The 24,816-nt window shown below is 42.5% G+C and overlaps 1 protein-coding gene across 6 annotated transcripts in view; it reads left to right on the top strand.

Moving 5' to 3' along the window:
* Positions 1-24,816, top strand: part of ubr3 (ubiquitin protein ligase E3 component n-recognin 3) — a 345,071-nt gene that overhangs the window by 317,369 nt on the left and 2,886 nt on the right. For 5 of the 6 annotated variants that reach the window (XM_041201112.1, XM_041201111.1, XM_041201114.1 and 2 more), the window contains 3 exons: positions 197-379; positions 5,760-5,969; positions 11,466-11,605. In XM_041201112.1, coding sequence (XP_041057046.1) covers positions 197-379; positions 5,760-5,969; positions 11,466-11,605 — 533 coding nt within the window. Of the gene's footprint in view, positions 1-196; positions 380-3,072; positions 3,221-5,759; positions 5,970-11,465; positions 11,606-24,816 lie in introns of those variants that run through there. The other variant, XM_041201116.1, reaches the window with a different exon arrangement.

The raw sequence follows: 24,816 nt of genomic DNA, 5'->3' as shown, positions 1-24,816 counted from the left end.
TGTCCTATCTGCCTAGTTATTTTCCATTAGCAGTGCATCATCATCATCATCATCATGAAATCATGCTGCCAGGAAAGTGCCCTGTCTGCATTTAATGACTGATGCCAGATTAATGTGTTTTATAGTTTATTGCCTCAGCAATTCATTACAACAGATGGTCTGTGTAAAAATGACTTTTTTTCTCCTCATTTATAAGCGAACAGAAGAGGAATTTGGGATGCTTGCCAGCTACCTTGGGTTACTGCCGCCTTCTCTTCAGTCAAGTGATGAGGTCAATAGTTCCTCCTGCCTTGAATGGCCAATAGCAGCTCTAGATATTATATCTCAGTGGTGCTTGGAAGTAACGACTTCTGCAGAGAGTCACTCAGAACAAGTAATGGTAAGATTAACTTGTGCTTTTCACAGCAAATCTACTTTGTAATATATTTCATAATTGCTTATTTTCATTTTTTGATTTGTATGCCATTTACTTGACTCTAAATTCCAGTTGAAAATCAGCTGCTTTCCACTCAAGCTGCCAGACTACAACCTTGTTAAACTCTTATGTTGCTACTTAAGTGACTCAAGGGAGTTCAATTCCGAAAGGAACACCAAACATTATTGTAAATGATGACTTTTCCCAGAGAAGATGAGAGCAGCTGGTTAAGATAATTGCTGATCTCCATTTCTGAAGACCTTTGGTCTGACATAGCCCAGAGGAAGAAGAATGGGGGAGGGTGAAAAAGTGCACATACAGTGCTCATGAAGTATAATCGTTGCTTACTGTTTCAGTTTTATAAAATGTAGATAGGAAGCATTGTAAAGTGAAAGCTTAGCTGATTATTTGGTATATTTATATCCTAATAATTTTTGTAATATGTAGCCCTCCCCAGAGTCAGGGAATACAGGAATAGTAAATTATATTGCCTCTATCCCTCTAAATTGAGTATTTAAATAAAGGTCATCTCAACATCGACCCATACATTCAAGTGCAAATGTTTGGACAGCTCTCCTCAATGAAGGTCTGGTTCTGAATTATTTGATCATTAATATGCATACAGTATCAAATGAATGAATATAGCTATTCAGGCTCACCATTTTCAGTTGAGTTCAGATATCTAATTTTCCAGCTAAAATATATATTAATGTGAACCTTCCAGAGAGTTGCTTTTTTAAATGAGAAACTCCTGAAACATTGACCTTGTTGATCTATTAGATAAAGTTGCTTCAGAGCTAAGAAGTATATTGTCTTAGCATTCACAAGGCAGTAAATCACTTGAGCATTGGTCACCCCAGTTTCAAAATCAATTGATGGAGGAGCTACGATAGGCAGTGAATAAAAGCAATCTTGATTGAGCAGTCCAAGTGGATTAGCTTGGCTTTCACATGGTGTGATGGAGAATGTATGAAAAGACTAACACAGCTGACATTTAAGTAAATGAAAGATCTTAACAGCTGGAGCAGTAGCAGATGCTGTATCAACATGAAAAGTGATGGCTGTGGAAGAACATATATTAAAAAAAACAGGTAAAATGCTTCAATATGTGAAGAGAATTGATATACTGCTTAAATATTAGAATGCATTATGCAGCCATTTTAAGGAGCAAATTTGCAAACCTTCAGATATAGCAAAGTTTTGAATTGTTCGAACAAAAATGGTGCACTGTTTCATTTTAAACAATTTATGTCACAGCTAATTTTTTTCTAAATGTACAAAACTTACGGAAAAAAGTAAAATTTGGGATTATCAATTTTCAAAAGACCAACCAGGTCATCAATTTCCTAAGTATTACCTCAACCATCTCTTTCTTTCCTTTCTTCCCAAAGGTAGCCCCCTCCAAGATACCTGCCCCCTGTTCCTTGGAGATACTTTGAGCAGAATTCAATGCCTCCGAACACAGAGACGATATCTGAGGCAGTGGGGTGGTGCCATTTGATCAGGCAGGGGGTGCAAGATGGGGACCCTGCCACCTCCCCACCAACCCCCTGGCAGCTCTTGGGGACCAGGATTTCCACTTTACTGGGGCTAGTCCTGGAATTAAAGGTCACCCGTGGAGCCAGGAGTCCTGACAGCAGGGCTCCCACAGCCAAATAGTGAAAAGGTGTTCAGAAAAAGGGTAGGATTGATTATGAAGCAAAAAGATCTTGAAGAGGCAGAGGGCATGGTTGAGGTGCTAAATGAGTACTTTGCATCTGTCTTCATGGAAGAAGAGCATGCTGCCATTCTCTAAGTAGAAGAGGAGGTAGTAGAGATATTGAATAGAGGTAATGCTTAAAATTGGCAGGACTCAAGGTAGAAAAGTCACCCCAACCAGATGAGATGCATCCCATGGGCAGAATTTTCCCCCGTTGGGGGCGAAGTTGAATGGCAGGCATGCACAGGCGTGGCTCCGATCAGGGGCAGCACCTTTTTACGTGGGCGGGCCAATTAAGGCCCGCCCAGCACGATGTCCGCACGGAAGCGCTACGAGCTCCCTGTGCCGGGGTAGGGGGGTGGTGGAATCCCTATATCGAGTGTGCGCTTTTTCGCACATGCGCACAAAAGAGCGCATTCATCTCCCTGAGGCTAAGTGCAGCCTCAGGGAGATTGGCTCTACTCTCAAAAATATTAAAAATAGAAAAAAAAATTCCCTGACAAGTCCCCTCCCCTCATGTGACACTGTCACCTAAGTTGGGACATGTCCATAATTTTTACAAAAACTTAAATAAAATTTTTTCAAACTTACATGAAACCTCATCCCGCCCGTGGATGAGGTTTGATGCTTTTTCTAATTCCCTCCAGGGCTCCTGGCCTACTCGCCAACCTTAAGGTTGGACGGGCAGGTCCATTAATTAGCTAAATGACTATCAATGGCCTCAATTGGCTATTGACAGGTCGGTGGACGCACAGCTGATTTTGCTGCGCTCCCGCCTACCGGAAAATTTAAATAGGATGCAGTGACGTTGGGAGTTCCGCCTGACATCATCCAGCGTCATTTTGTGCAGCGGCAAGTGGGCCCCGCTCGCCGATGGGAAAGTCCTGCCCTACGTTACTGAAGAAAGTAAAGGGGGAAATTGCAAAAGCTCTGTCTACTTACTTTTAATCTTCACCAGATATGGGAGTGGTGCCAGAGGACTGGAAGATTTCAAACGTTACACCCCTATTCAAAGAAGGGGGAGAGAGCTAAACCCAGCAACTAAAGATAAGTCAGCGTAACATGAGTCATGGGGAATCTTTTAAAGTGAATAATCTGATTAGCACTTGAGAATATTTTGGTTAATAAAATGAAAACCAGCATGGACTTGCTAAAGGTACATTGTATTTGGCTACCTTAAATTATATATTTGATGAAGAAACGAGGTTGATCAGGATAATGCAGTTAATGTCCATATGGACTTTGATAAAGTACCAGATTATAGATTTATGAGCAAAACTGAAGTCCATGTGATTAAAGCCGCTGAGAGTAGGGATACAAAATTAGCTAAGGGACAGAAAGCAGAGACTAGTGATGAACAGTGAGTTTTTAGATTGTTTGGAAGTATACAGTGACATTCCCCAGGGGTCAGTGTTGAAATCACAGGTCTTTTTGATAAATGTTAATGACCTGGACTTGGGTATACATGACATAATTTGATAACTTGCGGATGTTATGCAACTCTGAATAAACAAAGAGAAGGGCATAAACTGGTGAAATGGACAAATACATGGCAGATGAAATTTAATGCATATTAGTGTCAAATGCTATATTTTCGTAGGCAGAATTAAGAGGTGCAATTTAACCTAAATGGTACAATTTTGAAGTTTGCACAGAACAGAGAAACCTGGAGGCATTTGTGCACAAATTTTTGAAGGTGGCAGGACAAGTTGAGAAGGTTGTTTTTTTTATTCATTCGTGGGATGTAGGTGTCACTGGCTAGGCAAGCATTTAATGCCCATCCCTAATTGCCCTTGAGAAGGTGGTGGTGAGTTGCTGCCTTGATTAAAAAAAAGCATGACTTTTGTCTTTATACATAGAAGCATAGAGTGCAAAAGCAAGCAAATACACTAATCTTTACAAAACACTGGCTATCTCCAGCTGGAGTATCGAGTTCAATTCTGGATGTCACACTCTAGGAAGGATGTTAAGGCCTGTGACAGGATATAGAAGGATGAGGAACCTCAGTTATGTAGAAAGACTAGGGTTGTCCTCACAACAGAGTTTAGAAGAATGAGAAATGATCCCATTCAAACATACATATTTCTTACAAGGCTCGAAAGGGTAGATACAGGAAGGATGTTTCCCCTAGTATGGGAGTGGGGTGGTGTTGGTCAAGAACCAGGATACACAGTCTCAGAATAAGGGGCAGGCCATTTAGGACTTAGATGAGGAGGAATCTCTTCATTCAGGGGGTGGTGAATCTTTAGAGGGCTGTGGAGGTTCAGTTATTGACTCTGTTCAAGACTGAGATCAATACATTTCTACATATTAAAATCATCAAGGGATACATACGGTGATAGTGCAAGAAAATCGTGTTGAAGTAGAACATAAGCCATGATCTTATTGAATGGTGGAGCAGGCTCGAAGGGTTGAATGGCCTACTCCTGCTCCTGTTTCTTATGTTCTTAACAGAGAAGGTTAAGAAGAAATTTGATAAAGGCGTTCAAACCATGAAGTATTGTGATAAATGATGAGATGCTTTTCAGTGGCAGAAGTGTTAGTAACCTGAGGACATAGGTTTAAGGAAATTGACAAAAAAAACAGAGGCAACATGATGAAAAAGAATATACAGTGAGCTGAGATGATCTGGAAAACACTGTCAGAAAGGGCCGTGGAAGCACATTCAAAAGTAATCTGAGGGAATCAGATAAATACTTGAAGGGAAAATTTGCAGGGTTATGGTTAAAGAGGAAGGTGGAGTGAGACAAAATAAAGAGCCATTCCAAAGATTCTCTGATTCTTTGGACATTGTGTTGCTAAGAATCCAATGGTACCAACCACTCTTGGCCAAAAATTGTTGGCACTGAGACAACAACACTAAATTCTGTATTAATCAGAGGCAGCTTATTCTATATTCATCACGAGCAGAATATAACTGATCCCTATTGGAGGATATCTATTACCTTAGAAATATGAGATTTACATCAGAGAGGGTTTCCCCAGCTCATGGATCCCTGAACTGCAACACTGAAGCAACTGCAATGGCTGTTGGCACCAGGTACCCTCCAGACTGCACATTAGTAATAGGCAAAACAAAGTGTAGATGTTCTCCTGAGGATGTTAACAGTACCCCTGCCTCCCACCATAACAACACCAAATCATAAGCCAAAAAAAATCTCTAACCAAGCATCAGTTTGAATTCCAAACCCTCCACTTTCTTGTGGAGGATTAAGTAACCTATCTGGAAGGATTTTTTTTGATGAGAACTCCTTGGGGACTTTCTAGAAAGAAGAATTTGAGAAAGTCACAGAGAATTTGCCACCTTTGGACAGTAACCCAAAGATTCTCAGAGCACAGGAATAATTAGTTTCCCACTCTTAACAAGACTGTTAGTCAGCCATGATCAGCAGCAAGAATCCATTGCCCTGTGGACTCCATTGAGAGTTTCCAGAAGATACATGTCAGTGGATTGCCTCTGATAAAGATAGTCAAGTCAACCATTTTAAGCCTTAACTTTCACGTCTCACTTAATGGAGATTGCAGGTAACTTTTAGTGATGTTTTCCTCAGGAAAACATTGCAATAAAGGTTGTGATCTTCACATATTATTGTAAATAGTGGCAAAGCAAGTTTGAGACTCAAAACATTTTCTTTTCACTTACAGAGTCTACTTGTTCAGGATCCACAGTGGTCTTTACCATGTCTTCTTCAGCTACCGGAGAATTACAATACCATCTTTCAGTACTATCATCGTAAAGCCTGTGTTCACTGTTCAAAGGTGCCTAAGGATCCAGCTCTTTGTCTAGTGTGTGGTACATTCGTATGCCTCAAAGGTCAATGCTGTAAACAGCAAAGCTATTGTGAATGTGTACTGGTGAGTAAATGAAATAAATTTTAAAAGAATAAGAAAAAATACAATTTTTGGTTTAACTGTACAATACTTTGTGGTTTTTCACAATGGGAATCAAGTAGTCTTTCGTGAAGTGTTTAGAGGGTGGGTGATAAGTAGATCTGGTCAGACAGATGTAATTCTGTCCCCAGTTTAAAACCATTTTAATAATCCTTCACCTTTTTATAGATCCTCCTTAAAACACACCTCTTTCCCAAGATTTTGGTCAACCCCTCCTAATATTATCTTCATTGGTTTGGCATCCATTTTTGTCACTTTTGTTCTGTATTAAAGGCACTGTATAAATGCACATTGTTTTACACTTCCATTCTAAATTCTTTTGTCTGCATTTAAAATGGAAGCTGCTTAGGTAAATGTGCTGCACTATATTTCCAGCTTCAGCTGGCCATAGGATATGGTTACAGCATTGTTGTGATCCCCAGCTGAGGTTACCCCTGGATAAGTCTGATCCGAGAGTGGGGCCCAGCTTGATAGATCCTAACTTTTATTTGTTTGTGTAGATACATGGAGAGCAGCTACTGAACAGAGGCACAGGAGTCGGCTGATGAACCTTTAACAAAAGAATAAAATATTTATTCAACAAGAAAAGATGAACTATATTACAATACTCCTTCACCCATAACTATACCTTTACTGATGTATACAGATTTGTAAGGATAACACAAGTTACAAAAGCTGTCTTATATTTTAATCTTCACAGTAAATACACAGTCCATGTAAACCAATGACACCCTATGGTCACATACACCACATTCTGATCTCAAGTGACAGATGCCACCTCAACCAGATGCAGTGGATCTTTCCTCAACTCCTCCCAGATGCTTGTCACACTGTGAGCCACCCAGTCTCACTGAATTCCTTCACACAAGGATTTCCAATCTCCACACTACAACCGCACCTTGGAATCTTCTCCCAACCCAACACTTTCTCACTGACGCTTTGTGTAAGGGTTCACCTCCAGGGTTTTGAACTCTCTTTCTGATGTTCCTCTTCCCTGGGTCGCTACAAGCATTCAAGCTGTCTTCCACGCACTCTCTCTCACTGTCTGAGCTGTCAACAGTATACCATTGCTTCACATGCCCTTAGCAAAGAATTACACACCTTCATTTGTCTCTTTGGACTTTCTTGCTTCTTACAAGCTGTTCTCGCTTTAAATCTGCTTTCTGTAGCTTTTGTCTCTTTAAATCTGAAGCTTGGGGCCTTTCTGCCCCTCACTCTTAATTTCACTTAACAGGACCTTTTCCCAGGTTCCTGTTCTTCCTTTGACTGCAAGGTCTCCTTTGAACTTTCCCTTCTTCCACTCTCCTCGATTTTTGGGGTTTTTCTTTAGCTTGGGACCTGTTTGTTATTTTGGGAAATCTGCAGTTTCCTCTCCCAGTGCCCAATCTCTCTGGGGTCCTGGCTTCAACTGAATTTAAAACTGCTGTTTCTTTAGTTCAGTATGTGTGTCTGTGGGAGGAGCCTGCTTATCTGGTCCCCTGTTGCTAGGCAACAGCACTATTTCTACTCTTGTGTGTTTATTTTTACTTTATAGGGGTCGTAAACTTCTCATTAGAAATGCAAGCAGCCTTTTAAATTGAAACTAAAACTCCATTTGACTTTTCTTAACACACAGATACAGAAATGGAAATCAAACTTAAACTCCAAAGCTAAACTCATTTCTAACACCCACAAATACAAATATAACATACTTAAACTATCTCTGTTTCCTAACAAGCATATGATGCACCTCAGTGTTAGATTTGGGAGATAAATTAACTCATTCTGACTGGCTTACTGTCTGATTTTTCTTTCCCCACTCCTCCTGATTTTTCTGTGTAAAAGGTGCTATATAAAGGCAAGTTGTTGCATCTTTGCTCACCATTATTTTTGTGTGTCAGCTGTGGCTCAGTTGATAGCACTCTTGCCTCTGAGTCAGCATTATCTCGAAGAAGAGCAGGAGATTTATTCCTAGTATCCTGTCCTGGCCAGCATTTCTTTCTTAATCAACATCTCAAAAACAGATTATCTGGTCATTATCTCATTATCATTTGTTGGAGTTTGCTATGTGCAAATTAGCTGCTGTGTTTCCTACATTACAGCAGTGACTACACTTTAGAAGTATTTAATTGGTTATAAAGTATTTTGGGATGACCAGTGCTCATGAAAGGTACGATATAAATGCAGGCCTTTTTGATTTGGGAAAAAAACAGCAATATGAAAATGTGGGTCTTCACATCTCACATAATTAAAGAATTCTCTGAATATACAAGATAGTTTTCTGACCACTGGATGTTTTTTTAATATGGGCAACATTCAACAGTCCTTTCTTTAACGCTTTACTATACTCTCTGAATTTCTAAGTATCACCATTTTCAGGTCAAACATTCCATTTTTTAATGGTTTACAGAGGCCTATTCATTTAGTCATTAACTTAAATATTGTTATTGTACTGTTGACTCTTTTTAGAGATTCTGTATTCTTAAACTGAACTGAACAATGAACTATATAAAAAAAAGGAAAGACTTGCATTTATATAGCACATTTCATGACCACTGGACATCTCAAAGCACTCTACAGTAATCAGACTCTGAAGAAGGATCATACAGACATAAAACATTAACTCTGTTTTTCTCTCCACAGATGCTGTCAGACCTGCTGAGTTTTTCCAGCATTTTCCAGCAGATTTCCAGCATCCACAGTATTTTGCTTTTATCTACAGTAGTCACTGTTGTGCTCAATAAACTCCCATAAACAGCAATGTGATAATGATCAGATAATCTGTTTTTGTGGTGTTGATTTAGGGATAAATATTAGTCAGGGCACCAGGGATAACTCCCCTGTTCGTCTTCGAAATAGTGCCATGGGATCTTTTATATCCACCTGAACAGGCAGATTGTTTAACGCAGGCTTATCCAACTTGTTCACTTGGGGGGCCACATTTTCATTTTCTTCTCACTCAAGGGGCCAATGAGCAAATTTGAGAAAAATAAAGTTTGTCACAACATTAAACGTGAATTTCAAAATAAAGTTGAGCTATGAAGAAAAGAAACAAACTGCTGGGCAAAAATAAAGCAATGTCAAAGCAATAAGTTGATATTTAAAAAGAGTAATTAATAAAGATCACCATTAGAATGTGAGAGGGACAGTGTCTGTTTGTGTGGCTCACTCCCAATCTCTTGATACCTGCTCACTCACCCTCACCCACCATGTGAATGTTGTGATTGTGTGTGAGGGTGAGTGGGAAACCTGAGACTGGAGTGAGCCAGACACACACATACTTGCCACACTCACTCACTCGCTCTCCCACACTCACCCACTCACTTGCACTCTCACACTCACCCACTCACTCTCCCACACTCACCCACTCTCGCTCTCTCCCACACTCGCTCCCTCCCTCTCCCACACTCACTCACTTTCCCACACTTGTCCATATTCTCTCCCACACTCGCTCACTCTCTCTCCCACACTCACTCATTCTTTCCCCCACAATCTCATTCTTTCTCCCACTCTCACTCTCCCACACTCACTCACTCTTTCCCGTACTCACTCACTCTCTTCTCCCCCATACTCACTCTCTTCTCCCCCATACTCACTCTCTTCTCCCCCATACTCACTCGCTCACTCTTCCACACTTGTCCATATTCTCTCCCACACTCTCTCCCATGCTCACACAGTCTTTCCCCCACAACCTCATTCTCTCTCCCACACTCACTCACTCTCTCCCACACTCACTTACTCTCTCCCATACTCACTCACTCTCTTCTCCCCCATACTCACTGACTCTCTCCCCCATACTCACTTACTCCCTCCCCATACTCACTTGTGCACTCTCTCTCTCCCCTTACTCATTCACTCTCTTCTCCCCCATACTCACTCGCGCACTCTCCCACACTCACTCACTCCCTGTCCCACACTCACTCACTCTCTCCACATTTGCTCACTCGCTCTCTCCCACGCTCACTCACTCCCACACTCACTCACTCTCTCTCCCCCATACTCACTCACTCCCCCATACTCGCTCTCTCCAACACTCATTCACTCCCTCTCCCACACCCCTAGGCAGTGAGCCTTTTCATCCTCAGCATGCAAACCCAACTGGCCCAGCACAGGGTAGGTCTCTCCTGGCCCAGCGCGGAGCGCGTCTCTCCTGGCCCAGCGTGGAGCGGGTCTCTCTCGGCCCAGCGCGGAGCGGGTCTCTCCCAGCCCAGCGCGGAGCGGGGGTCTCCCGGCCCAGCGCGGACTGGGACTCTCCCGGCCCAGCGCAGAGGGGGAGACTCCCTCCCCCCATCCAGCACAGCAACCTGTTTCTCTCTCTCTCTCTCTCTCTCTTCTCCTCAATCCCCCCCTTCCCCAGAGCCCACTCAGTGTTGACGTTCCTCCAAACATGACTGCTTCTCTCCTACACAAACGCAGGAGAGAAACGACTTATGATTGAAGAAGCAGTTTCTTTCAAAATTTTCCACTGCACTTAACGACATTTGAAAGCTAACTCCAGGGACCACATTGGGGGGGCTCTGCAGATCACATCCAGCACTCCTGGTCTGATATTTTTTTTTACATTCATTTATGGGATGTGGGTGTCACTGGCAATACCAGTATTTATTACCCATCACTAATTGGCCCTTGAAGTGGTGGTGAGCTGTCTTCTTGAATCCAACTGAGTATCTTGCTGAGCCATTTCAAAGGCCAATCAAGAGTCAACAACATTGCTGTGGTTCTGGAACCCATGTATGCGAGACTGGTTACGGACAGCAGATTTCCTTGCCTGAAGGAAATTAGAGAACTAGATGGGTACTTGTGACAACTCAATAGTTTCACGGTCACCATTACTGGACTAGCTTTTATTCCCGATTTATTTAATCAACTGAATTTAATTTCCCACAACTGACATGGTAGGATTCAAACTCCTGTCTCGGGATAATAATCCGGGTCTCCAGATTACTAACCCTGTAATGTAACAGCTTTGCCGCTGCACCACCCTAGAGATGGCACCTCGGACAGTGCGGCACTTGCTCAGTGCAATACTAATGTCAGCCTTGATTTTTACACTCAGTTTCTGGAATGGGACTTGAACCTTATGGTTAGAGGCAGGTATGTTACCAACTGAGCCATAGCTGACACTAAAGAATATTTAGATAAAAAGAATGGTAAAACTGATTTATGACTTACAAAATTTAATCAATTTATGATAATGTTAATTGTGCTTGATCAATTAACTAACTTCTGTAATAATACTGTCACAGGTCTTGGGGCTAACTTTCACTTTGGCATAGGCAGAAAGCTGCCGGTTAAGAATGGATTAATACCAGTGAAAGGAAAATTAGATGGGCTATACAGAGGTAGCTGGCAAGCAACCTTCAGTTTTTCACATGTGCCAAAAGTGAAAATTAAGCCTGTTTCCTTTGGCACTTGAGTTAATTTAGGAATAAATATTTGTCGGAATTATTTCATTCTAACTCTTTTTCAAATATATACCAGCATTCCCAGAACTGTGGTGCAGGAACCGGAATATTCCTTCTGATTAATGCCTCCGTAATCATCGTCATACGCGGGCACCGGTTTTGCCTGTGGGGATCTGTCTACCTTGATACTCATGGTGAAGAGGACAAAGATCTAAGGTAAAATGTTTCGGTAGTGTTTTTTGATTTAGGACCAGTAGTGTGTTATTGAGCTAGTAATCTGAGCCCTTGACTAATAATTCAGGGGAATTAATTCAAATGTGAATTTCAGTGAGCATGGACCTCTTGAATTGTCCTAGAAATTCAACTGGTCATTAATGTTCATATATTTGCCTCGGAGGGGTATAGCACAGATTCGCCAGATGCTACAGGGGCTTAAAGGGTTAAATTATGAGGATGGGCTGCATAAACTTGGCTATATTCCTTTGAACTTAAAGGTTGAGGGATAGCCTAGTGGAAGTGTTTAGAATAACAAAAAGATTTGCTGGCTTAGGTACATGAGAACTATTTCCCCTGCTCGAGGAATCTAGAACAAGGAGACATAATTTTAAAATTAGAGCCAGCCCATTAGTAGTGAAATCAGGAAGCACAACAAGGAGTAATGGGAGTAATAACAACAACAACTTATATTTATATAGTGCCTTTAAAGTAATGAAACATTTCAAAGCGCTTCACAGGAGCATTATAAAACAAAATGTAACACAGAGTCACATATGGAGATATTAGGTCAGATGACCAAAAGCTTGGTCAAAGAGGTAGGTTCTCAAGAAGTGACTTACAGGGGGAAAGTGAAGTAGAGAAGAGGAATGGTGTTGGGAAGATACTCCAGAGCTTAGAGCCTAGGCAACTGAAGGCACAGCCACCATTGGTAGAGCACTTATAATTGGGACTGTACAAGAGGCCAGAATTAGAGGAGCGCAGATATCTGAGGATTCTGGAGTCAGAGGAGATTACAGAGCTGGGGGTGGGGGAGGCAAGGCCATGGAGGAAGTTGGAAACAAGGATGAGAATCTTAAAATCAAGATGTTGCTTGACTGGGAGCCAGTGTAGGTCAGCAAGCACAGAGGTGATAGGGGAACTGAACCTGCTGCAACTTAAGACACAAGTAGCAGGGTTTTGGATGACCTGAAATTCATAGAGGGTAGAATGAAGGAGACCTTCCAGGAGTGTGTTGGAATATTCGAGTCTAGAGGTAACTAAGGTTCGGATGAAGGTTTCAGTAACAGAACAGCTTACAAAGGGCCAGTCAGGCGAGTTGTCAAGGTGGAATAGGGGCTCTTAGAGATGGCATGAATATGAGGTTGGAAGCTCATGTCAGGATCAAATGTTACACCAAGATTGTGAACTAACTGGTTTAATCTCAGTTGCCAGAGAGAGGGATGGAGCTGGAAGTAGGAAACAATGGAGTTCAGAGCGAGTACCAAAAACAATGGCTGCAGTCTTCCCAATTTTTAATTGGAGGAAATTTCTGCTCATCCAGTATTGATGTTGGATAAGCAATCTGATAATTTAGCAACAGTGGAAGAATCGAGAGAGGTGGTGGTAAGGTAGAGCTGGGCGTGTGTCTGCATACATGTGAAAACTAACACCATATCTTCAGATGATGCCACCAAGGTGCAGCAGGTTGATGAGAAATAAGAGGGGGCCAAGGATTGATCCTCGAGGGACACTAGAGATAACGGGTATGGCAGCAGGAAGAGAAGCCAATGCAAGCAATTCTACGATTAAACACAAAAGAATGGAACCACATAAGTGCAGTCTCACCCAGCTGGGCAACAGTGGGGACATATTGGAAAAGGGTGGTGCGGTCGACCATGTCAAAGGCTGCAGACAAGTTGAGAAGGGCGAGGAGGGAAAGTTTACCTTTGTCACAGTCATAGGATGTCATTTGTAACTTTGATAAGAACTGTTTTAGTAATGTGGCAATGTTTGAATCCCTCCTAATTGGAAGGATTCAAACATGGAGTTCCAAGAAGAATGGAAATAGATTTGGGAGATGACGGCATGTTCAAAAACTTAGGAGAGGAAGCGAGGTTGAGGATGGGACGGTAGTTTGCAAGGACAGTGGGATGAAGGGCTGATTTTTTGAGGAGAGGGGTGATGATGGCAGATTTAAAGGAGGGAAGGACAACACCTGAAGAAAGAGAACAGTTTACAATATTAGCTAATATAACGGACAGGAGGGGAAATTGGGTGATCAGCAGTTAGTGGGAATAGGATCAAGGCTACAGGACGTGGGTTTCATGGACAAGATGAGTTCAGAGAGGGCATGAGATAAGTTAGGAGAAAAACTAGAGAAAGATGCAAGTTCAGAGCTAGGGCAAAGAGGACCATTAAAGGAAGTTTGGCCAGATGGGGTTGTGGAAGGGAGGGACATTTGGCACAGACAGCTGATCAGATTGTCTCAAACTTTGTGACAAAGAAGTTCATGAGCTCCTCAAATAATGGAACTTTTCCTCAAAAATGTTGTGGATACTGAGTCAATTGAAATCTTCAAGGCTGAGATTGAAATATCTTTGTTCAATTATCAAGGGATACCAAAGATTATCAAAGGCAGTTAAAATGTAACTAAGTTACAGATTAGCCAGCCCTTCCACGTCGAGTCATGAGTGGTGGTGGACAGTTAAACAATTAATAGGAGGAGGCTCCACGAACATCCCCATCCTGAACGATGGTGGAGTGCAGCACATCAATGAAAAGACAAAACAAAAACAGAATTACCTGGAAAAACTCAGCAGGTCTGGCAGCATCGGCGGAGAAGAAAAGAGTTGACGTTTCGAGTCCTCATGACCCTTCGACAGAATGAAAAGACAATGTTGAATTGTTTGCAATCATCTTCAACCAGAAGTGTCAATTCTCCTCCTGAGGTCACCAGTGTCACAGGTGCCAATCTTCACCTCACATGATATCAAAAAACAGCTGAGCGAACATGTTACAGCAGTGATATGAGTCCCAAGAATATTTCAGTCATAGTGCTGAAGACTTGTGCTCCAGAACTAGTCATTCCCCTAGCCAAACTGTTCCAGTACAGGACAACACTGGTACCGATGATGTGGAAAATTGCCCAGGTATGTCCGGTCCGCAAAGAGAAGGACACATCCAATCCAGCCAATTTACCATCTAATCAGCCTGCTCTCAATCATCAGCAGAATGATAGAAGGTGTTGTTGAGAGCACTATCAGCAATGACCTGCTCACCATGCTCAGTTTGGGTTCCTCCAGAAGCACTCCACTCCAGACCTCATTATCACCTTGGTCGAAACATAGACAAAAGGGCTGAACTCCAGTGGTGAGGTGAGAGCGACTGCCCTTGACATCAAGGCAGCATTTGACTATCATGTATGTAGCATCATGGAGCCCTATTAAAATTGAAATCAATTAGAATTCAGGAAGAACTCTCCACAGGCTGGAGTCATACCTAGAACAAAGGAATACGGTTGTATTTTTTGACGCTCAATTATCTCATCCCTAGGATGTTGCTGCAGAAATTCCTCAGGGCAGTGGCCTAGTCCCAAGCATCTTTAGCTGCTTCATCAGTGACATTCCATCATAAGGTCAGAAATGAGGCTTTCACTGATGATTACACAGTGTTCATTATCATTCGTAACTCCTCACATACTGAAGCTGTCTTTGCCTGTGTGCAGCAAGATGTGGACAACTTTCAGGATTGGAATTTTAAATGACCTGAAACATAAGGATAACTGCCAGGCAATGAACTTCTTCAGCAAGAGAGAATCTTAACCATCTCCCCATGATGTTCACAGATATTTCCATCGCTGCTGAATCCCCCACCATCAATATCCTGGGGGGGGTTACCATTAACCAGAAACTTGAATGCATGAGCTATGTAAATATGGCTACAAGAGCAGGTAATAGGTTGGAAGTTCTATGGCAATTAACTCACCTGACTCCCCAAACGCTGTTCACCATCTACAAGGCACAAGTCAGAGGTGTGATGGAATACTCTGCACTTGCCCGGAAGAGTGCAGCTCAAACAACACTCAGGAAACATGATATCATCCAGGGTGAAACAGTCTGCTTGACTGACATCTTATCCACCAACTTAAACATTAATTCCCCAGACACCACTGGTGCACAATGTCAATAGTGTGTACCATGCACAAGATGCATTGTAGCAACTCACTAATGCTTCTTCGACAGCGCCTTGCAAACCCATGAAATTGGCCACCTAGAATAACAAAAAGAGCAGCAGGTGCATCGGAACACCACAACCACAATTGCAGTGTATTCCATCCCACCTCTGACTTGTGCCTTTTGGATGGTGAACAGCGTTTGGGGAGTCAGGTGAGTTAATTGCCATAGAACTTCCAACCTATTACCTGCTCTTGTAGCCATATTTACATAGCTCATGCATTCAAGTTTCTGGTCAATGGTAACCCCGCAGGATATTGATGGTGGGGAATTCAGCAGCGATGTTAATGTCTGTGAACGTCATGGGGAGATGGCAAGTTCCCCTCCAAGTTACACACCATCCTGATTCATGTTTAAAAAAAAATCACTGTTCCATCACTATCATTGTGTCAAAATGCTGGAACTCCCACCCTAATAACACTGTGGGTGTACCCACACCACATGGTCTGTCACAGTTCAAGCATTTGGCTCACTGCCACCTCACAAGGGCAGTTAGGGTGGCAGTTCAAGCAGTCAGCTCACTGCCATCTTCTCAAGGGCCATAGGGATGGGCAGTAAATGCTGGCTTTGCCAGCAATGCCCCCCACCCCATGAGCAAATAAAAACAAAATTGAATGGTGGAACTGGTTCAAGGAATTCAATGGCCTACTTCTGTTTCTATGTACCTGACTGTTCAATAAGTTAGTCATCTCTTGCTCCATATCAGAGTGCTTATTGTTCGTTTTGAAAATGTTTTGACCATTTCTAAACTTTGGCTCTGCCAAAAAAATACGAGTCTGAAACAAACTTCCTGAGAGGGTGGTGGAGGCAGGTTCGATCGAGGTATTCACAAGGGATTGGATTGGTACCTGAAAAGAGAGATGTGTAAGGTTGCGGTGATAAGGCAGGGGAGTGGGACTAGGTGGAATGCTCTTTCAGAGAGCCAGGTGCAGACTCGATGGGCTGAATGGCTTCCTTCTACACTGTAAAGATACTGTGATACTGAGAGATTTACTAACACTGTTGGGTAGGGTTTAAACTAGATTGGCAGGGTGGTGGGAATCTGAGAGAGAGCTCAAATGAGAGGGAAGCAAAACTGGTAACAAAGTAGAAAAGTAGTAAGCTAAATTAGAAGGCAGACGAAATGAAGGCAAGCATCAAATAGGATCAGAATGTGGAATAATGTTAAAAAGACAAAGTTAAGGGCACTCTATCTGAATGCATGCAGCATTCACAATAAGTTAGATGATTTGAAGGTGCAAATAGAGGTAAATGGTTGTGATTTAATTGCCCTAACAGAGAAGTGGTTATGGGGTGAACAGGACTTGGAACTAAATATTCTGGGATATTCACCACTTAGGAAGGATTGACAAAAATGAAAAGGAGGTGGGGTAACGCTGCTAATAAAGGACAAGATCAGTATGTTAATGAGGGAAGACCTTAGATTGAAGGATCAAGATGTAGAATCAATATGGGTGGAGCTAAGAAACAGCAAGGGGCAACAAACATTAGTGGGAACAAAAACAGAATTACCTGGAAAAACTCAGCAGGTCTGGCAGCATTGGCGGAGTAGAACAAAGTTGACGTTTCGAGTCCTCGTGACCCTGCAACAGAACTGAGTAAGAATAGGAGAGGGGTGAAATATAAGCTGGTTTAAGGTTGAGGGTTGGGGGGGGGGGGTGGTTGTAGGGACAAGCAAGCAGTGATAGGAGCAGATAATCAAAAGATGTCACAGACAAAACAACCTCCCTGTCGCATGCCATTTTAACACTGCACCCTGCTCTCTTGCCCACATGTCTGTCCTTGGCTTGCTGCATTGTTCCAGTGAAGCTCAACGCAAACTGGAGGAACAGCACCTCATCTTCCGACTAGGCACTTTACAGCCTTCCAGACTGAATATTGAGTTCAACAACTTTAGATCTTGAACTCCCTCCTCCATCCCCACCTCCTTTCCGTTTCTTTCCCCTCCCTTTTGTTTTTTCCAATAATTCATATAGATTTTTCTTTTCTCACCTATTTACATTATTTTTAAATCTATACCTTTTATGCCCTATTAATCTTATTTCACCCCACCCCCACTAGAGCTGTACCTTGCGTGTCCTGCCATCCATTCTTAATTAGCACAATCTTTTAGATAATATCACCACCTTCAACACCTCTTTGTTGTTTTGTCTGTGACATCTTTTGATTATCTGCTCCTATCACTGCTTGCTTGTCCCAACAACCACTTCTTTCCCCCTACTCCCCCATCTTAAACCAGCTTATATTTCACCCCTCTCCTATTTTTACTCAGTTCTGTTGAAGGGTTACGAGGACTCGAAACGTCAACTTTGTTCTTCTCTGCCGATGCTGCCAGACCTGCTGAGTTTTTCCAGGTAATTCTGTTTTTGTTTTGGATTTCCAGCATCCGCAGTTTTTTTTAATATCTAAACATTGGTGGGAGATGTTTACAGACCACCAAGCTATATTGGTAATGGGCAAACCTAATTAGCACTAATGCTGTGGAGGATGAATTCCTGGAGTTTGTATGTGTCGGGTTTCTGGAGCAGTACCAGAACCAACTAGAGATTGGGCTATTTTTAATTTAGTATTATGTAATGAGAAAGGGCTGTTCAATAGCTTTGCTGTAAAGGAGCCTTTAGGAAATAGTTACTATAATATGATAGAGTTTTATATTAAGTTTCAAAGTTATATAGTTCATTCTGAAACTAGGGTTCTAAACCTGAACAAGTAAAATTATGAAGTTATGAGTGGCAAGTTGGCTATGGTGGATTGGGAAAATGCATTAAAAGATTTGACAGTTGACCGGCAATGGACATGGTCTACAGCAGATATACATTCTTCTAAGACACAAAAACCCAACAGGTGAATCAACTGTGGCTAACGAAAGAAGTTAAAGATTACATTAGATCAAAGGAAGTGGCTTATCAAATTGCAAGAAAAAGTGGTAAACCTGAGGATTGGGAGTAATTTAGAATCCAGCAAAGGAGGACCAAGAAACTGATTAAGGGAAACGGGAATATGAATGCAAGCTAGCAAGTAACGTAAAGGTGGACTGTGAAAGCTTCTTTAGGTATGTGAAAAGGAGAAGATTAGCAAGACCAAATGTGGATCCATTACAGGAGACAGGAGAATTTATAATGGAGAATAGGGAAATGGTGGAGAAACTAAACAATTATTTGTGCCTGTCTTCACAGAGGATGATCCAAAAAAATCTCCCAGAAATACTAGGGAACCAAGGGACTTGTGAAAATGAGGAACTGAAAGAAATTAGTATTAATAAAGAGTTAGCACTCTAAAAATTAATTGGATTGAAGGTTGGCAAATCCCTTGAACCTAATGAGCTACATCCCAGAATATTTAAGGAGGTGGCTATGGAGATAGAGGATGCATTGGTAGTTATTTTTCAAAGTTCTATAAATTCTGGAAAAGTTCCTGCAGACTGGAAAGTAACTAGAAACAGAGAACTACAAATCTGTTAGTTTGACATCAGTAATAGGGTAAATGTTAGAATCTAGTATAAAGGATGTGATAACTGGACACTTTGAAAATAATATGATTGGGCAGAGTCATCATGGATTTATGAAAGGGACATCATGATTGACAAACCTATTAGAGTTTTTTGAGAATGTTACTTGTAGCATAGATAAAGGAGAACCTATAGTGTATTTGGATTTTCAAATGGCTTTCAATAAGGTCCAACACAGGAGATTAATAAACAAAATTAGAGCATGTGGGATTGGGGTAGTAAACTGCTATGGATTAAGAATTGGTTAACGGATAGAAAACAGAGAGTAGGAAGAAATGGGTCATTATCAGGATGGCAGGCTGTTATTAGTGGGATACTGCAAAGATCAATTCTTGGGCCACAGCTATTCATGATCTATGTAAATGATTTGGATGCGGGGACCAAATGTAAAATTTGCTGATGACACACAACTAGGTGGGAATGTGAGTTGTGAGGAGGATGCAAGGAGGCTTCAAGGGGATTTGGACAGGCTAAGTGAGTAGACAAGAACATGGCAGATGGAATGTACTGTGAATAAATGTGAGGTTTGATAAAGCAGAAAGGCAGAGTATTTCTTAAATGGCGAGAGGTTGGGAAGTGTTGATGTCCTTATTCATGAGTCACTAAAAGCTAGCAAGCAGGTGCAGCAAGCAATAAGGAAGGCAAATTATATGTTGGCCTTCATTGCAAGGATATTGGATTACAGGAGTAAAGATGCCTTGCTGCAATTGTATAGAGCCTTGGTGAGACCACACTTAGACCATTGTGTACAGCTTTGGTCTCCTTATCTAAGAAAGGATGTACTTGCCATGGAGGGAATGCCATGGACCTTCACCAGTCTCCCCCATGGAATGCCGGGATTGTCTTACGAGGAGAGACTGAGGAACCTGGGCCTGTATTCTCTACTGTTTCGAAGATGAGAGATGATCTCATTGGAACTTACAGAATTATTATAGGGCATGACAGGATAGATGTGGATAGGATGTTTCTCCTGGCTGGTGAGTCTAGAAGCAGAGGACAAAGTCTTAGGATAAGGGGTAAGCCATTTAAGACTGAGATGAGGAGGAATTTCTTCACTCAGATGGTGGTGAATCTTTGGAATTCTCTGCTGCAGAGGGCTATGGAAGTTCAATCATTGAGCATGTTCAAGACAGAAATCGATAGATTTCTGGATACCAGTGACATCAAGGGATATGGGGATAGTGGGGAAAAATGGCATAAAGGTAGATGATCAGCCATGATCTGTTTGAATGGCAGAGCAGGCTCGATGGGCCAAATGGCCTCCTCCTGCTCCTATTTATTATGTTCCAATGTATTTTGTCCCAGCGACAGTGAAGGAATAGCGATATATTTCCAAGTCAGGATGATGTATGCCTTGAAGGAGAAATTGTAGGTGGCGATGTTTCCACCTGCCTGCTGCCCTAGTTCCTCTATGTGGTAGAGGTTGCAGGTTTGGAAGGTCCTGTCGAAGGAGGCTCGATGAGTTGCAACAGTACATCTTGTAGATAGTACACATTGTTGCCGCTGTGCATTGGTGGTGGAGGAAGTGAATGTTTATGGTGGGGATGCAGTGTTAGTCAAGTGGGCTGTTTTTTCCTGAATATTGTCAAGCTTCTTTCATGTTGTCTGAACTGTCTTGTATACCTCTAAGATAATCTTAGACATCTTGCTTCCTGGCTAAAAAGCATAGGTTTCTCCAACCTTCCCTCATTGCTCAGACCATTGACACTAAGAATCAGCCTCATAGCCTTTGCATCTTAACAACCAGAATGTGATGCAATACTCAGGTGATGTCTGACTAGAGCATTTACAATTTACTCACAGCTTCGTCTGACATATTCAATTGCTTTAGCCACATAGCTCAATACTTTATTGGCTTTGTTGATTGCTGCTTTGTATTAGTGGAATGTGATGAATGTTGAGGTTATTAAGGGTTCCAGGTATCTTGCTTCATTTTCACTTTTTCAGTACTATTCTTGCATGTATACCATTCACTTATTTTCCATTAAATTTCATTTGGCAGTGTTTTCGCCAGCTACCCAATATGTCTAGCTCATGTGGATTTCTGAGCTGCATCCATCTTTTTCACTGTATTGCCCTTATAAATACTTAAATGAAGTAATCATTCAAAACATTTGTTGTTTTTTCAGCTTCATTTTCATGATCATTTTTTCATCTTTTAGGGTTTTCATCTCTTTGACTGGACATTTTCTGTTGACAAATGGAAAAGATTTTTATCTTTACTGTTTAGCCTCTGCTATTCTGAAATTATTTTAATGCAATCACAGAACTTGCTTCTCTTTGTTGTTGTGATCTGATTAGGAATCAGTAACTTTTTGTTTGAAGTAGGTGAGGTTTGAATTCCCAGTTACCCACTGGTAGAATAAAGCCACACAATTCCATGGTTTTAACAAACAAAATAAACTTTGTATACAAAATTAGCGAAGTAAAATAATCTATAATATCTACCTTATACTCTAACATTCAGAATTGACATGACATAAATATGAATTAACAGGCAAACTGTGGTCAACCACACTGCACATTAAATGGCAGATGCAGCCAACACAGATCTCATGGATTTCTCAGCAACCCACCCAGACGTCAGTGTCCACTGTGAGTCATAAGATCTCATTAAAACCCTGCCTCCCTCACGAGGGATTTCAACTCTTCCCTTTCGAAGATCTAGCCTCTGAATTCCCACAAAAACTGCTCTGACTTGGATTGCCTCAATGACTGCTAACCTCCCAATGTCAGTCTCTTACCCTGAGATTGCATTCCACGGGATTCACAAAGCTGCACTCCTGCCTCTAATTACTAGCACAATTTCAGCTCTTTTGCAGGTTGCTAGCTTAACTTAGCTGGCACTGCCCTGGTTTTCTCTGAACTCCAGTCTCCGGCTGCACCAAGCTAGAAATGGTTCCCAGGGCTTCTCTGAGTCCTGTTTACAACATGTAAACAACGACCTTCCTCTGCCTTTTCAGATGCCCAGGACTTCTCCTGAAGTCTAACTGCAGTGAACAGCTCCCAAGGCTCCTGCTCAGTTTGGATTCCACCAGGGCCATTCAGGTCCTGACCTCATTATAGCCTTAGTCCAAACATGGGCAAAATAGCTGAACTTAAGGTGAGGTGAGAGTGACTGTCCTTGACATCAAGGTAGCATTTGACCGCGTGTAACTTTAAGGTGCCCTATGAAAACTGGAGTCAATAGGAATCAGGGGGAACACTTGACACTGGGTGAAGTCATACCGACTGCAAAGGAAGGTGGTTGTGGCTGTTGAAGGTCGATCATCTCAGTCCGAGAACACCATTGCAGGAGTTCCTCAGGGTAGTGCCCAAGGCCCAAACATCTTCAACTGCTTCATCAATCGCCTTCCGTCCGTCATGAGCTGCAACTAACACAGTACTGAACAGCCCCCCGGGTCTTTTAGAGCCCTAACTGCCTGGATCCTGTTAACAGCAGCACCCTTTCATAATCCAACTTCTTTCCCTGCTGATTAACATTCAGATAATTTGAAACCAGAAAACCTGGTTAAGCTGCACCCATTTCCATGACATTGTGGCCTTTCAAGGTGCAGTGGATGCTTCTAAACTAATTTAGCTCTAACTTCCTAAACAAAACATCTCTCTGGACTGCACTTTCTTGCAAGCAGTGTAGACATCATGTCTCCAGTTCTCCAGCTAAGTGGTGTTACTCGCCACTTACCAGCCTAAGCCTGAATGTTGTCCAAGTCTTGCTGCATATGGGCACAGACTGCTTCAGTATCTGAGGAGTCATGAATGGAGCTGAACATTGTGTAATCATCAAGTATCCCCACTTCTGACCTTATGACGGACGGAAGGCGATTGATGAAGCAGTTGAAGATGTTTGGGCCTTGGGCACTACCCTGAGGAACTCCTGCAATGGTGTTCTCGGACTGAGATGATCGACCTTCAACAGCCACAACCACCTTCCTTTGCAGTCGGTATGACTTCACCCAGTGTCAAGTGTTCCCCCTGATTCCTATTGACTTCAGTTTTCATAGGGCACCTTAAAGTTACACGCGGTCAAATGCTACCTTGATGTCAAGGACAGTCACTCTCACCTCACCTTAAGTTCAGCTATTTTGCCCATGTTTGGACTAAGGCTATAATGAGGTCAGGACCTGAATGGCCCTGGTGGAATCCAAACTGAGCAGGAGTGAGTAGGTTGTTTCCACTTGATAGCACTGTGACCACCCCTTCCATCATTTTACTGATGATCAAGAGTAGTTTGCTGGGGCAGTAATTGGCTGGGTTGGATTTGTCCTGCTTTTTGTGGACAGGACGTAGTAGGCAGTTTTCCACATTGCCAGGTAGATGCCAGTGTTGCAGCTGTACTGGAACAGCTTGGCTAAGAGCGCAGTTAGTTCTGGAGCACAAGTCTTCAGCACTATTGCTGGAATGTTGTCAGGACCCATAGCCTTTGCAGTATCTTCAGAATCACGTGGAGTGAATCGAATTGGCTGAAGACTGGCATCTGTGATGCTGGGAACCTCGGGAGAAGGCCGAAATGGATCATCCGCTCGACATTTCTGGCTGAAGATGGTTGCAAATGCTTTAGCCTTGTCTTTTGCACTGATGTTCTGGGCTTCCCCATCATTGAGGATGGGGATATTTGTGGAGCAGCCTCCTCCAGTTAGTTGTTTAATTGTCCACCATCATTCACGACTGGATGTCGCAGGACTGCAGAGCTTAGATCTGATTTGTTGGTTGTGAGATCACTTAGCTCTGTCTAGCACATGCTTTCGCTGTTTGGCACGCTAGTGTTGTAGTATTGCCAAGTTGACACCTCATTTTAGGTATGCCTGGCTTGCCCTTCTGCACTCTTCATTGAACCAGGGTTGCTAGATCTATTCAAAATCAATCCCATTTAGCGCGGTGCTATTGCCACACAACACAATGGAGGGTATCCTCCATTAGAAGACAGGACAGTTTCCACAAGGACTGTGCGGTAGTCACTCCTACCAATACTGCACTGGACAGTTACATCTGCAACAGGCAGATTGGTGAGGATGAGATCAAGTAAGTTTTTCCCTCTTGTTGGTTCCCTCACCACCTGCCACAGGCCCAGTCTAGCAGCTATGTCCTTTAGGAGTCAGCCAGCTTTGTCAATAGTGGTGCTACCGAGCCACTCTTGGTGACGGACAATGAAGTTCCCCACCAGAGTATATTCTGTGCCCTAGCCATCCTCAGTGCTTCCTCCTAGCGGTGTTCAACATGGAGGAGAACTGATTCACCAGCTCTGGGGAGGCAGTACATGCTAATCAATAGGAGATTTTCTTGCCCATGTTTGACCTGATGCCAGTAAACTTCATGGGGCCCAGAGTCAATATTGAGAACTCCCACCCAACTGTACACCACTATGCCGTCACCAGGGATGGTGAGGCCTGGGACATTGTGAGGTATGATTCCATGAGTATGACAATGGCAGGCTGCTGCTTGACCAGTTTGTGGGACAACTCTCCCAACTTTAGCACAAGCCCCCAGATGTTACTAAGGAGGACTTTGCAGGATCGACAGCGTTGGGTTTGCCATTATCACTCCCAGTGCCTAGATCAATGCCGGGAGATTCTTTTTGTAGGCCTCGGAGCGATTTCATACAACTGAGTGGCTTGCTAGGGCATTTCAGAATCAACCACATTGCTATAGATCTGGGGTCACATGTAGGCCAGACCAGGTAAGGACGGCAGATTTCTTTCCCTAAAGGGCAT

This window comes from Carcharodon carcharias, chromosome 12 (assembly GCF_017639515.1).
Source record: "Carcharodon carcharias isolate sCarCar2 chromosome 12, sCarCar2.pri, whole genome shotgun sequence".
NCBI classification, from domain to species: Eukaryota; Metazoa; Chordata; class Chondrichthyes; order Lamniformes; family Lamnidae; genus Carcharodon; species Carcharodon carcharias.
The sequence above is the reverse complement of the archived record's forward strand: the minus strand, read 5'-3'. Positions and strand labels throughout refer to the sequence as shown.